At 45.4% G+C, this 13,738-nt stretch overlaps 1 protein-coding gene across 1 annotated transcript in view; it reads right to left on the bottom strand.

Moving 5' to 3' along the window:
* Nucleotides 1–891: 891 nt before the first annotated feature.
* Nucleotides 892–13,738, bottom strand: part of LOC122932127 (transmembrane 4 L6 family member 1-like) — a 52,394-nt gene continuing 39,547 nt past the window's right edge. The window contains exons 3-6 of the mRNA XM_044286370.1: nt 9,918–9,983; nt 9,089–9,234; nt 5,471–5,663; nt 892–1,163 (exon numbers count right to left, since the gene is read on the bottom strand). Of these exons, the coding sequence (XP_044142305.1) occupies nt 1,149–1,163; nt 5,471–5,663; nt 9,089–9,234; nt 9,918–9,983 (420 nt within the window). The 3' untranslated portion in view covers nt 892–1,148. The remainder of the gene's footprint in view (nt 1,164–5,470; nt 5,664–9,088; nt 9,235–9,917; nt 9,984–13,738) is intronic.

Below are 13,738 nucleotides of genomic sequence, written 5' to 3'. Positions count from 1 at the left end.
TTGTACTATGTATTCTGTATTCAGAATACTATTATTTTCCCTTATAACCATGTTATAAGGGAAAATAATAATGATCGGGTCTCCATCCCGATCATCTCCTAGCAACCGTGCGTGAAAATCGCACCGCATCCGCACTTGCTTGCGGATGCTTGCGATTTTCACGCAACCCTATTAATTTCTATGGGGCCTGTGTTACGTGAAAAACGCACAATATAGAGCATGCTGCTATTTTCACGCGACGCACAAGTGATGCGTGAAAATCACCGCTCATGTGAACAGCCCCATAGAAATGAATGGGTCGGTATTCAGTGCGGGTGCAATGCGTTCAACTCACGCATCGCATCAGCGCGGAATACTCGCCCGTGTGAAAGGGGCCTTAGATTTACACACCGATGTAGTAGAGCTGAAATTATGGCTGAGACTTTGCTACAATGTATCTAGCACTCCAGACCCACAGACCTCACCTATAGGGCTTATTCACACGACCGTGCCGTGTTTTGCGGTCCGCCCGTGTGCCTTCCGTAATTTGCGGAACGGAAGGGACGGCCCATTATAGAAATGCCTATTCTTGTCCGCAAAACGGAGAAGAATAGGACATGACTTGTAATTTTTGCGGGGCCCACGGAACAGAGCAACGGATGCGGACAGTACACGGAGTGCTGTCGCATCTTTTGCGGCCCCATTGAAGTGAATGGGTGCGCACCCAAGCCGCAAATAATGCGCCTCGGATGCACAGTTGTGTGAATGAGCCCATACTGATACTAAAATACCGAGGATTGCCTAAACGGATGTATTATAACAAATGGGTATGTTTCCATTCACTGACAGCAAGCAGAGGTATAGAAAATAGTGAGGTGTTTTTGTTGTTGTTTTTTTTAGAATTATAAATTACACAATACAATGAAACTTTATTTACACGAGACAGGACAACCCCTTGATGATAAGTCATTACCTACCTGCAGTACCACATTAACTGCAGATGATGCATCATGATATCACAGCGGGTTGTACTAAATGACAATCTCTGCTCCATTGCATTAACCAATTCAGCTCTGCTACATCAGTACAAACACTATAATAAAAAAAAATTAAAATCATGGACTGGAGGTTTTCCGGGTATGCGGTTCGCCCGCAGGGTGTCTTCGTGTTCACTCTTCAGTAGTCTGAAATAAAAGAGAAGACAGTATATCAATAAGAAGTATTCAGTCGACACGTGTGATATGGTATATGGAGGTACAGGGGTGATGTGTGGTAGAAGGGATGGCATGCTTTATGTCTGATACATGGAGTAAGGACGGTATAATTATGTGCGACGTATAGCGGTTTTATGGGGTTACGTGTTGTATGGCAGGCATGGGCAACCTGCAGCACTCCAGCTGTTGTGAAACTACAATTCCCAACATGCTCTATTTATTTCTATGAGAGTTCTTAGAAGAGCAGAACAAGTATGCATGCTGGGAGTTGTAGTTTCACAACAGCTGGAGTGCCGCAGGTTGCCTACCCCTGTTTGTATGAGTGAAGGTATTGAGAGTAAGGGGCCAGTAAGTGTACGGATATATCTGCTGCACATAGTGATCAGTGTTATAGGCGGTAATGACTGTAAAGGGGGTGTGTTTAAAAAAAAAATCCAAGATTTTTATACTGATGGCCTATGCCCTGGAGATGAGCGAAGTATTGAAAAATTCCATTCAGCTGCTTCGCCAAATTGTAAAAAAAATCTCTTTGTGATGAATTACTTCATCAAGAAGCGCATTTCTTTGTAAGTAGTGGGTGCAATGACAGGGAGCGGCGGTCACGCCATTCCCCATCATTGTACCCCTCAGATGTCGCGTTCGATTGTGTCATCTGACAGTACTAATACAGTTTAAAAAAAAAAAGTGAAAATAAAAAAAAATCATACTCACCTCCTCCGTTTGATCGGGAAGATCGGACCGCCGCCATCTTGATTGAAGATCAAGCGGGAAATCTTGCGCGGCTCGTGATGATGTCATCACATGGGCCGGCGTGGTGGCGTCATACGTCCCCGCCCACAGGGTTTAGTGCGAGATTTTCAATCAAGATGGAGGCGGCTGGCTCTTTGCGCTCAAATGGAGGAGGTAAGTATGATTTTTTTTTATTTTTATACCGCCATTCAGGGAAAATCAATTTGCTATCACGAAGCACAGAGAAATTTGGCTTTGCGGTGAATCAAATTTTCCCTGAAATTCGGATCAAAGTTCACTTCATCGACTCCGATTTGCTCAAATCTAGTCATCAGTATCTGATCAGTGGGGGTCTGACACCCGGGACCGCCGCCAATCAGCTGCTTTTCCTAGGCGGAGTGATGTCATGTTCATCGGTCACATGGTCTATGCGCAGCTCAGCCCCATTGAAGTGAATGGAGCTGAGCGCGATACCAAGCACAGCCGCTATACAATGTACGGTGCTTGGTAAGCGGAGAGAAGGTTGCAGCGCTACTTCGAGCACCACTGCTTTCTCAAACAGCTGATTGGCGGGGGTCCCGGGTCTCGGACCCCCACTGATTAGATACTGATGTCCTATCCTGAGGATAGGTCATGTTATAAAATCCTGGAAAATCCCTTTAATGTATAGAGGTAGTAACAGTATGGAGATAATTGAGGTAAGCGTATTCATGATTAGTGATGGCCAGTTCGCCGCGTTCGCCCGCGAACACATGCCGGCTGCCATCTTTATTCACAAGTCCGGCGATGCACAGGTAAGTCCTTGCCTGTGCCTGTGTCGGGAGCCGGTCTGAAACAAATGCGGTCACCGGGAGCAGGCAGTTCCGAGAACAGCCGCCGGGGGGCCTTCATCGGGCTGTTCTCGGAACTGCCTGCTCCCGCTGACCGCATTTGTTTCAGACAGGCTCCCGACACAGGCACAGGCAAGGACTTACCTGTGCATCGCCGGACTTGTGAATAAAGATGGCAACCCGCATGTGTTCGCTGGCGAACACGGCGAACTGGCCATCACTGTTCATGATACTTGGCTGCAATCCAAATCCACTAAAGTAAGTATGCAGCAAACACCTGTAAGTAGATTAAAAATGAAAAAACTTTTTTTTAGAAGATATTAAAAACATGGGGGAGATTGATCAAAACTCCTGCAAAGGAGAAAACTGACTTAGTTGCCCATAGCAACCAATCAGATTGATCCTTTTATTTTCCAAAGGAGCTCTGAAAAATGAAAGGTGGAATCTGATTGGTTGTGTCCACTTGGAGAGCTGCCTAGGAGGGTGAGGGGCCAGGGCCTCACTACACACTACGCTCTGGTACCTGCATATACTACACATTGGTGAGTGTTCCTGTCAGGCTGCTCAGCCATGATGGCATATTGCTGACAGGATCACATCATTACCATCTATTGTAGCGCAGTGTAGTGTATAGTGAGACCGGACGCCCTCAGCCCCCTAAGTATCTCTGCAAGTGGAAGCAACACAGAGTTCGGAATGCGTGAGCATTAGTTTGGATAGGCACATCATGTTTTTAATATCTTTTAACAAACGTTTCTTTGTTTTTAATCAACTTCATGTGGTTGCTGCACACGTAGGCCTCATGCACACGAACATTCCGTTTTTTGCGGAACGGAACGGACAGCCCATTGTAGAAATGCCTATTCTTGTACGCAAAACGGACAAGAATAGGACATGTTATTTTTTTTTTGCAGGCCCACGGAACGGAGCAACAGATGCGGACAGCACACGGAGTGCTGTCCGCATCTTTTGCGGCTCCATTGAAGTGAATGGGTCAGCACCCAAGCCGTAAAAACTTTGGCTCGGATGCGGACCAGTCGTGTGCATGACGCCTTACTTTAATGGAACTTGGATTGAAAGGTTCCCCCAGGAGTCGTCCTTGGGTTCATTTCCATGCAACGTGTGTAGCCGTCCTGAGGTCTCTCCAAGATGGTGAGCTGTTTTCCTCTTGACTTACATTGATATTCACTGCTATGTATGAGAATAGTGATGACGTGGGTATGTATGTGCATTACCCCAGTAGGTCTACTGCAAAGGGTTAATTATTGCCAAAGAGTTTAATGTTGACAAGCTAATTGTTGTGATTTATTATGTTTATGTACTCAATAGCGATGTATAAAGAACCAAAGGGTTGGCAGACTGTTTAGGTTACCATGGTGATGGAGTGGGCTGCCCCTGGCTCGTTAGTGGCAGAGCATGGGTTTAGTAGAGGGAGGGAGATCTGCACCCTCCTGAAAGCTAGGCCCAAGTTCAGAGAACCTTTGTCTCGGAGACTTCAGTAAGAAACTCTACTACCAGAGGACCCCTAAGAGAGAGAGTCCAGTCATCTTAGAAGGTCCAGAACCATTCCAGCTTCAGATAGCAAGGTATTTGCCCGTTTATGGCAGAAAGACTTTGCTGCTGTGGAAAGGATTATTGCCTCCAGCATCTACCACACTTTGAGACAGACTACTGTCTATCTGCATCTAAAGTTTCTGCACCGCCCAGCCCGAGAACTGCAGAAGGACGTAATAAGGACAGTGAAGCATGCCTGTGGTTATTCATGAAGTTTGGAGTCAGACTACAACTACCATCATTGTTGTTGCCTCTACAATGCTATTGAGAGAAGATTGCACTTTGATATACTTTGGAACTGTGCTTTTGCTGCTATATGTACTACTACTCCTCCTATCATTTAAGTGGTTATCAAACCCCTATAATGACCCCCCCAATGCCCGGACACCTCGTGTAGGCTATACTTACCCTGCTCCCCAGCACCCGCGTCACTCCTGCTCCCCGCACGGCCGCCGCTGTACCTCCCTGTAGCGTTGATCAAAACATCTGGCAATGGGGGGCAGCCAATAGCAGGCCGCGACGGAGACGAGCCTCGGTTGCATCGCCAGAGATGGCTGTGTGGGGATCAGAAGCGAACTGGGTGCCTGGGAGCGGGTTAAGTATAACCTATATGAGGTGCCCGGGCATTCAGGGTCATTAAAGGGGTTGGATAACCCCTTTAACTCAGTAAAGAGACTGTTATTTATTGCAATCCCCGACCTGGTTATTGACTCCACATCCGCCGGCTACTTCATCTGCACTCCTGACTTGCACCCAACGAAACACCCTCCATCCAGGGCACCCCAGCTACCACCAGGCAGGAGCCTCAACACCAGGGTGTGCCCTGAGAGAAGAAAGGGTGCGCCCTCTATTCACTGTGTCCAGCCCGGGGAACGCCAAAGTGAGGACTGCCAACGTGAACTGTGAGTTTTACAACTACCACTATCATAGCCACCACCACTCCTCCCATCCTCAACGCATTCCCCTGTGTCTCACTGCACATGTAGTCTGGTCGTATAATGTACAGGTGTATAAGTATTTGTGAGGGTGAGTAGTGATTTCTGGACATGTATGTTATACACGGGGGACATATAATTTTGGGACATGTGTGGGTATCTCATAGGGTGACATCAGTATACCGTATGAGCATTGTTTAGAATGAATCTAGTAATGCAAACGAGTTACATTGATTCTTCTTTTCCTCAAGCATGTGCCGCAGATCACTCCGATGACACCATTGATGACTTGAACGAGGCACAGGACGGTTTCAATGGCGCCGATCCCTAAGAGGATGGAGAAAAGGACAACGTTCCACAGCACCACGTTCTCGGGTTTTTTACACAAGCTCCACGTGTCATGGTGGAAGAGATAATTGTCCCTGCGGTCACAGAAATGACATACAATAGATGAGAGTTAGGTCATAGTGTGGAATCACTACAGACATGGAAGACATCAGTGAGTAGTAAAGCAGCGCCATCTGGTGGCAGTCAGCAGGCAATATGCTTCTTCACAACCTCACAACTTGAGGCTTGAATGCGGGGATGAATATGTATATACCAGGGGCGTAGCTATACGGGTAGCAGGGAAAGCGGCTGCTTTGGGGCCCGAACTCAGAAGGGGCCCACCCAGGAGGAGGAATAAACAGCTTTTGTCAGGGTCTCCTCAACAGTATATTATACAATGACATCGTATACAGTATATACATGTAGGAAATCGATGGAGCAGCTGCCAGGCTTTGTCTAAGAGAACGTTCTAGACTAGCCACAGGAGTTGAGGTTGCACAGGAGGAGAGGGTTACAAAAAAGTTGCTGGGTTGGGGGGGGGGGGGGCTGTTCAAAAATGTCATTTCTAGTTACGCCACTGGTATATACTGTACAGTATACACATTTAACTTAAAGGAGAACTCCACAAAGCAGTATAAAACAGCACAAAAGGCTCTTAGTGCACATTTCTACACTTTTTATTTTGTTTTGAAGTTTTGAGTTGCAATAGTCTGCATCTCCTCTAGTGCAGTGATACTATGACCACACAGTAGATACAGTTGTGTTCAAAATTATTCAACCCCAATGCTGTAAAGGGTTTTAGGGAATTTAGTGTACATTTGTAATTGTGTTCAGAATGAAATCTTACAAGGACTTTTTAAAGAATCAAATGCAACTAAAATGACATCAATTGTTTTTGTAATACAGTATTACATGTTTTTTTTTGTGATTTCTTCATTGACACAATTATTCAACCCCTTAAAGACTACCACTCTTAAGAACAGAGGTTCATTCAAGTGTTTTCGATCAGGTATTGAAAACACCTGTGGATGTCAAGGAGCAGCAATCAAGCATAATAAGCACCAATTAGGCAGATTTAAAAGGACTGTGATACTCAGCTCCTTCTAGACATTTACTGGTGTGTTTACAAACATGGTGAAGTCAAGAGAATGGTCCAGGAAGACAAGAGAAGAGGTGATTTCTCTTCACAGGAAGGGCAATGGCTATAAGAAGATTGCAAAGATGTTAAACATACCAAGAGACACCATAGGAAGCATCATTCGCAAATTCAAGGCAAAGGGCACTGTTGAAACGCTTGGCAGAAAGAAGATGCTGACTTCGACTGCTGTGCGCTACCTGAGGCGCAAAGTGGAGAAAAGTCCCTGTGTGACTGCTGAGGAACTGAAAAAAGATTTGTCAGATGTGGGTACTGAAGTTTCAGCTCAGACAATAAGGCGCACACTGCGTGATGAAGGCCTCCATGCCAGAACTCCCAGGCGCACTCTCTTGCTGTCTCCAAAGAATAAGAAGAGTCGACTGCAGTATGCCAAAAGTCATGTGGACAAACCACAAAAGTTTTGGGATAGTGTTCTGTGGACTGATGAAACAAAATTAGAACTGTTTGGGCCCATGGATCAACGCTATGTTTGAAGGAGGAAGAACAAGGCCTATGAAGAAAAGAACACCTTGCCGTCTGTGTAGCATGGCGGGGGGTCAATCATGCTTTGGGGCTGTTTTGCTTCTACAGGTACAGGGAAGCTTCAGCGTGTGCAAGGTACCATGAATTCTCTTCAGTACCAGGAGATATTGGATGAAAATGTGATGCAGTCCCTCACAAACCTGAGGCTTGGGAGATGTTGGACCTTTCAACAGGACAATGATCCCAAGCATACCTCCAAGTCCACTAGAGCATGATTGCAGATTAAAGGCTGGAACATTTGGAAGTGGCCATCGCAGTCACCAGACTTAAATCCGATTGAGAACCTCTGGTGGGACTTAAAGAAAGCAGTTGCAGCGCGCAAGCCTAAGAATGTGACTGAACTGGAGGCTTTTGCCCATGAAGAATGGGCGAAGATACCCGTAGATCGCTGCAAGACACGTGTGTCAAGCTATGCTTCACGTTTAAAAGCTGCTATAACTGGAAAAGGATGTTGTACTAAGTACTAAGATTGAATGTCACTTGGGGGTTGAATAAAAACTGATAATGATGTGAGCACAGAAAATACATTTGTGGTTATTTCATTATAAATGTTATGTTATATTTGTCTGACTTACAAGGGCCTCTTTGATTTAATTGTAAACAAGATGACTGAAATGATCAAAATCAATGTCAAACTGGCCAAAACACTCAATTTCAGTGGGGGTTGAATAATTTTTAACACAACTGTATATTTGCTGGATGACAACCAATAGCTACAGAATTCTCACCCAGCTTTCCCAGACTTCTGTATGGCAGAAATGCGTGATCAAGTCTGGAGCCACTTGGTAAAAAAATGGGACAACAAACCCTGCCTGACCCAGAGGACCATACGCAAATCTCATAAGGAACATAGCAAAAGTTAGTATAGGCCTTTCTGCCCCACCAAGATTCTCAGTATGTGTGTCATACGTTCTAAGGCAGCATGGAACAATAATAATAAAAAAAATGTAAGACATTTTTAATAAAATAAATTATAATAAACAAAAGGCATCCACAGCCTCACCCACTTTATCTGGTGCTTCATAAATATGGTGGTCATTCTGAAGACCATATTTCTTAATTTTTATTTACAAGTAGCATAAATACAATGATAAATCTATTCTATGAAACTCAATGTCTGCAGCTTCCCTCGGAGTCCATTATAAAACTGTCTGCCTGTGGCCACCACTAGAGGGAGCTGAGTGCATAGAAATTTATACAGTTACTATTGATGTCAATGGAAACTGTAAAAAACATTCTTTTTTACTGAGAAGTGTAGATACTTTCCATACCAATAGTATAGACAGGGTCGGACTGGACCGCCAGAGTACTAGAAGATCCTCCGGTGGGCCTAGTGTCTGAAGCCACAGTGGACCCCAAAAGTCCAGGAGAAAAATCTCATTAGGAGCTAATCACTTTTCTCTAGGGTCTATTTCTTAAATTTAAAACTATTAGACTTGATATAGGGATTGGGCCCGCAAATAATTTCCTCTGGTGGGGCCAAGTATCAGCAGTGTGATACTGCAGTCAGGCCTATGTTAATGGAGGACATCTGGTAGGCCGCAAGCTAGAATTAGCCTGCAGACTGTAAGATCGATGGTGGAGCAAAATACCAAAAGCTTGCTAGTACTCACTGGACAACCACTTTTGATATGCTTCTAATCTTAAACATTAGATTTGAAGAACCTTGGTTGAGCCAGAGGCCCCCAACATGATGGAGACACATGCCCCATGTGTCCTTCCTATAAATTCAACCCTGTGTGTGAATGATTTTAGGAATAGCTGGGTGACAACTCTTCGTAATGGCCATATCCAAGATTTGTAGAAACATACGTACATTATATATAACTTTAAGTCACTTACTCGTCTGTATCATTCCTGAAGGGGTATATGTATTCACCATCTCCAGTGTCACACAGAGGTCCACGAACCAAACCCATTGCAGAGATGACCACGCAGTACGCTCCTCCAATGGCGCCCAGTGCCGACAGAAGTATAGTCAGGAACATCTGGTGAATGGTGACCCACAAAGAAGATCATCTAGTTGTCATGAATGGTGCACAGACACATCATACAACAGGAACATGTTCAGACTTCTTCTTGACTCACCTATAATATGACCCCATGAAAATCTACATTCACCCTCAGACAATGGGGCATCATCCAATCAGCTGATATATCAATTTTCACGTACCAGAACTACAATGAGCCCCGGTATAAAAAATACAGATCTCACATTCGGTATTGAACCTCCATTAAGAAGCTGTCCGTTCTATGGAAGCTTTAGGTATTTCTTGACTGTATTATCACCAGAAATTGACTAAGAATAAATTCAGGAGAAAACAAGCATGGCATATGGCACCCATTCTTCAGATATGAGCAGGTCTCAGAGGTGGGATCTGCACCTATCGAACATTTATGGCATATCCAATGTCCTAATGGGAAATAACCCTTTAATCATTTTGCCGCATCTCAGGAGGTTCAGACACCAGAAAATTAAATCTATGCCAGCAAAGATGAGGCACAGATTTCCAGTTTAATTTATGCCATTTTTCTTGTATAAATATTGTATCGACCCACTAAAAGGGGAAAAGCTGCAAATTTTTGGTAAAAAATGAGATTTGCATGAAAATGTGTGACTTTTTGGTATGTGACATAGAGCAGTATTTATCCCCCCCTCATTATGTCTTACCCCACATCGGTTTGCACAGCATCCTTCTCCACCCGCACCCAGCATCATAAATGCTGGTAGGAAAGCCTGTAGAAGAAAGGAGATGTATGAATGCAGGCTGCTATCTTAAAGGAATTGATCATTCATCAGTTTGATGACCAATGAACGAATTAAAGAGGACCCGTCCCCTGTCTTGACATGTCTAATAACAATTCTGGAGTATCTTTTTTATTATTTTTGCTACAAATTTAGGAACAAAGGTACAACTGTGTGTTACTAGTCGAGGGTGTGTCCCTGCACAGTATTGGGGCGTTTGGGACGCGGCCAACCTGCCAATTAGGCCAATTAGTTATCGCCAACGAGTGAGGTCCCGTGTCTCTGTTTTAGCAAAACTGCTGCAAATACTGTGAGATGGAACATATTTTATAAACAATGTGAACACTGTATGGAGGTATTATAGTGGCATGCTACAGAATCAGGGGCCCAAAGCTCTCGGTTGTAGTAGTGCACCTGGACCTGGTGGTGTAAAGGGCCCTGCACTGCATCATTACATGTAACAAGCCAGCAGCACTATTGCCTCACTTGCATGCCCAGAACCGCACTGTGCATACTATGAGTTTGCTGTTCAGTTGGTGATCGCCAGCTGTGGGTACTGTAGGAATTATAGGCTGCTGTGGGTGCCAGTGGATACCCAAAGAAAAAAACACAATGCAACAGCACTCTGTAAACACAAATTACGTACAATAATGCCATAGTTATAGAAAATATTCTGGTGCTAATGCTACTCTTATTTAGTAAATTTGAGATTCTTGGCAAATACATTTTGTACAAAATTATTTGGGCCCGTCTGCCGGTGTCAAGGCGATCTCTATAAGACGGGAACCTAACACTAAATACTACCTGTTTTGTGCCATAATGACCACCATAAAATTCAGGGAGTGTAGGTTCCACATGCATGCTGGGTCCCAGTGGCGTAGGGATCGCCATTGTTATGGACTATAGATACAAATGGATACTTGCTTGTTGAGCTAAGATGGCGGCCAGGCATTCAGCCTACACCTATAAACTAGAATCTTACTTTGTGTTTTTATCATGTGTTTCTTTGTGGTTTCCGTTCAGCTCAAGCAAGCAGCTACAAAGAAAGTAGTAACGGTTTCACCCAGGAACAAGGGGGGGGAGTGAGGAGGAATTTCCTCTGGCCGTCAAGGTTACAGAAAAGTAGAGAGTTCATAGCCAATAGAAAATATATACTTTATCTTTCACCCCCCCCCCTCACTCCCTCCTCTCGTGAAAACTATGTATTGTCTGCTGTTTTCAGAAATAAACCAGAGATACTGATTAACTCCATGTAGTGAGTTGTCTGTCTGATCTCTCCGTGCACGTATCTTAATTTGGAGCAGTACATCAACTGAACTGGCAGCTTTGTCAGAACCAGAACAATTTTGGCACCCAACGTGGGGCTCGAGGATTGGACCCTCTGTTACCGTACCCCCAGAGACCAGACGAGGAGAGGCGCACTAACGGACACCGGGATCGCAACCCGTGATATGAGGTAGGAAAATTGAGTCATCTTGCCTATAAAGTGTCCCCTGGTGTAGCCTCTTGGTGTTCGTCTGAGGGAGGGGTGCGGAAGCAGTCTGGGACGTCCTCGAGGGCATGAAAGTAAGAACCCCATATGTTTTTTTAAAGTCTTGATGTACTGTGTTGTGCCTATAAGTTGTGAAGACCCTGTTGACAAGTATCACTGACGGAGACACGGAGTTCTCCTGTGTTCCTGTATCGGAGTTCAGCCCGGTGTCTGACTCAAATCTCCATAAAGGGGACGATCACAGATGGGTGGAGAGCGGTTCGCGGTAGCCCAGAGTGTGCTGACCGGGACTCAAAGGTCTTCGCGTCCAGTGATTACTCTATACAGGAGGTCTTTAGGCGGCTTCAGTAGGTACGAGAGATAATGGGAAATGAGGAAAGTGTCCCGAAGGGTTACTGTTCACCTGAACAGTACGTGGCGGACAGGAGAGGCAAACGTTTCATAAAAGGATTAAGTAAGTTGGAGAAGAGTTAAAGGTGTCTGTAAAGGAGGCATCCTATGTAGTGCTACCTGGCAAGTGTTGTTAAACGAGAAGAGAGGGAAGTTAGAAGATGATAAATTGACAGACATGGTCCGTGTGTGGTTGGACTGTAGTAAAGAATTTGAACAGACCGGGGGGAACTAAATTTTGATGAGAAAAGACAGAGATATTTCTGTAAGCCTGGTGTTGCATTGATACATGACTAGCCACCACCCTATAATGGCGCCGGGAAGAAAGCAGGTGGGTGGACCTGCAAAACATGTGGTCAACAGAATCCCTCCTCCCGTGATACGTGCCTTCCCTGTGGGGTTCCCCACCCACAAAACCACACCTTGGTAACTACTCCCCGGCACGTCCCATCACTTCCCGTGTTAGCTACAGCGCCATCTTGTCCCCAGGCAACGCCCATGAACGGACCTTTAATATCATTCGGTCCGGACCCCCCCGTCACTCCTATGTCACCCTTGCCCCTTCCTACTACCTTGTACCCGATGATAAACCCAGACGGTACATTCATGCTACCCCACTCACCTGCCACCCTTACTCCTATAATGGTAGGGGGGCAACCTGATGAAGCAGAACAGGGGGATGCAGACGGTGCTGCAGAATCCACAATGGGCATACAAAATGCACCGGGTAATATGCAGACTCCTTCGCGGGGTACCCCGACAGACTACGGTGATCCGTCAACTTTACCCCTGGCACCACAGTGGACTGTACCCATGACCGTGCGCCCATCACGACGTTCACAAGATCAAATACTGCAGGGTCAGATTACAGAGTTACAAAAGAACTTACAGAAAATTGAGCAGGGAAACCTTGAGACACTGAAAGAAGCCCTAGCACTTAACCGGCCACAGGGACCACCAAAATATGTGTCTTTCACCCCACAACAGTTATTCACCATAGTGAATTTACTGCCTGACCCTGAGACCCATCCCATGCCCTTTTTCAGGAAACTGTCCCAAGTGCATCAAACCTATGGGTGCACATGGTCGGACCTGCAAAGTATAGTGGAAAACAAGACAGATGAATACTCCACACTGATAATGGATCAAATCCACATCCCTGAACTTAAAGGTGCTAACTTTGACCCCCGGGATCATGAGTCTGGAGAATTCTTTATAGAACAACTACAGAAATGGACAAAAGCTAAAATAGCAGATCATTTCACCACACTGCAGGACAGCTGCGGGGGATCAGTTGACCCCCACCTTTTTTCTTTTCACAGAAATGTTAGTTTCTGCTGTGTTAGTTTAAGCTCCTCTTTCTGATAAGAAACTGTCTCGCTTCTTGGTCTTTGTGGTTTTCACTCAAATTATGTGACACCCACGGCTGCCGGATGTCTGACAATAAAATTCTGCACCGATTCATATGAGCAAGGGGATTCGCTGCAAACCATTTTGCACCTCATCTCCAATACTCTCTGGTCCAGAGGACCCCAGGATATTGGATACCTCAATGTCCCACCAGTCACTGTGACCCTGAAGGACCCCAGAGTCCTACCATACAAAGAGACTGGACCCAGTAGCCAGAGAAGCCCCTTCCTGTGTCAGAGCTATCCATGCTGCCAGCTCTCTTCTAAATGTCACATCTGACGTTGTGCTGGGTCATCCCCTCACTATTCTGGCTCCCCATGACATTTCTGCCATCCTCCAGCAGACTCAACCTAAACACCTCACTGCACAGCGCCACCTCCGGCTTCCGTGTAGTTTGCTTCTGCCAGATAATGTCACCATTCAGAGGTGCCACATCCTCCATCCTGCTGCACTC

Source organism: Bufo gargarizans, chromosome 3, assembly GCF_014858855.1.
Source record: "Bufo gargarizans isolate SCDJY-AF-19 chromosome 3, ASM1485885v1, whole genome shotgun sequence".
Taxonomy (NCBI): Eukaryota; Metazoa; Chordata; class Amphibia; order Anura; family Bufonidae; genus Bufo; species Bufo gargarizans.
The sequence above is the reverse complement of the archived record's forward strand: the minus strand, read 5'-3'. Positions and strand labels throughout refer to the sequence as shown.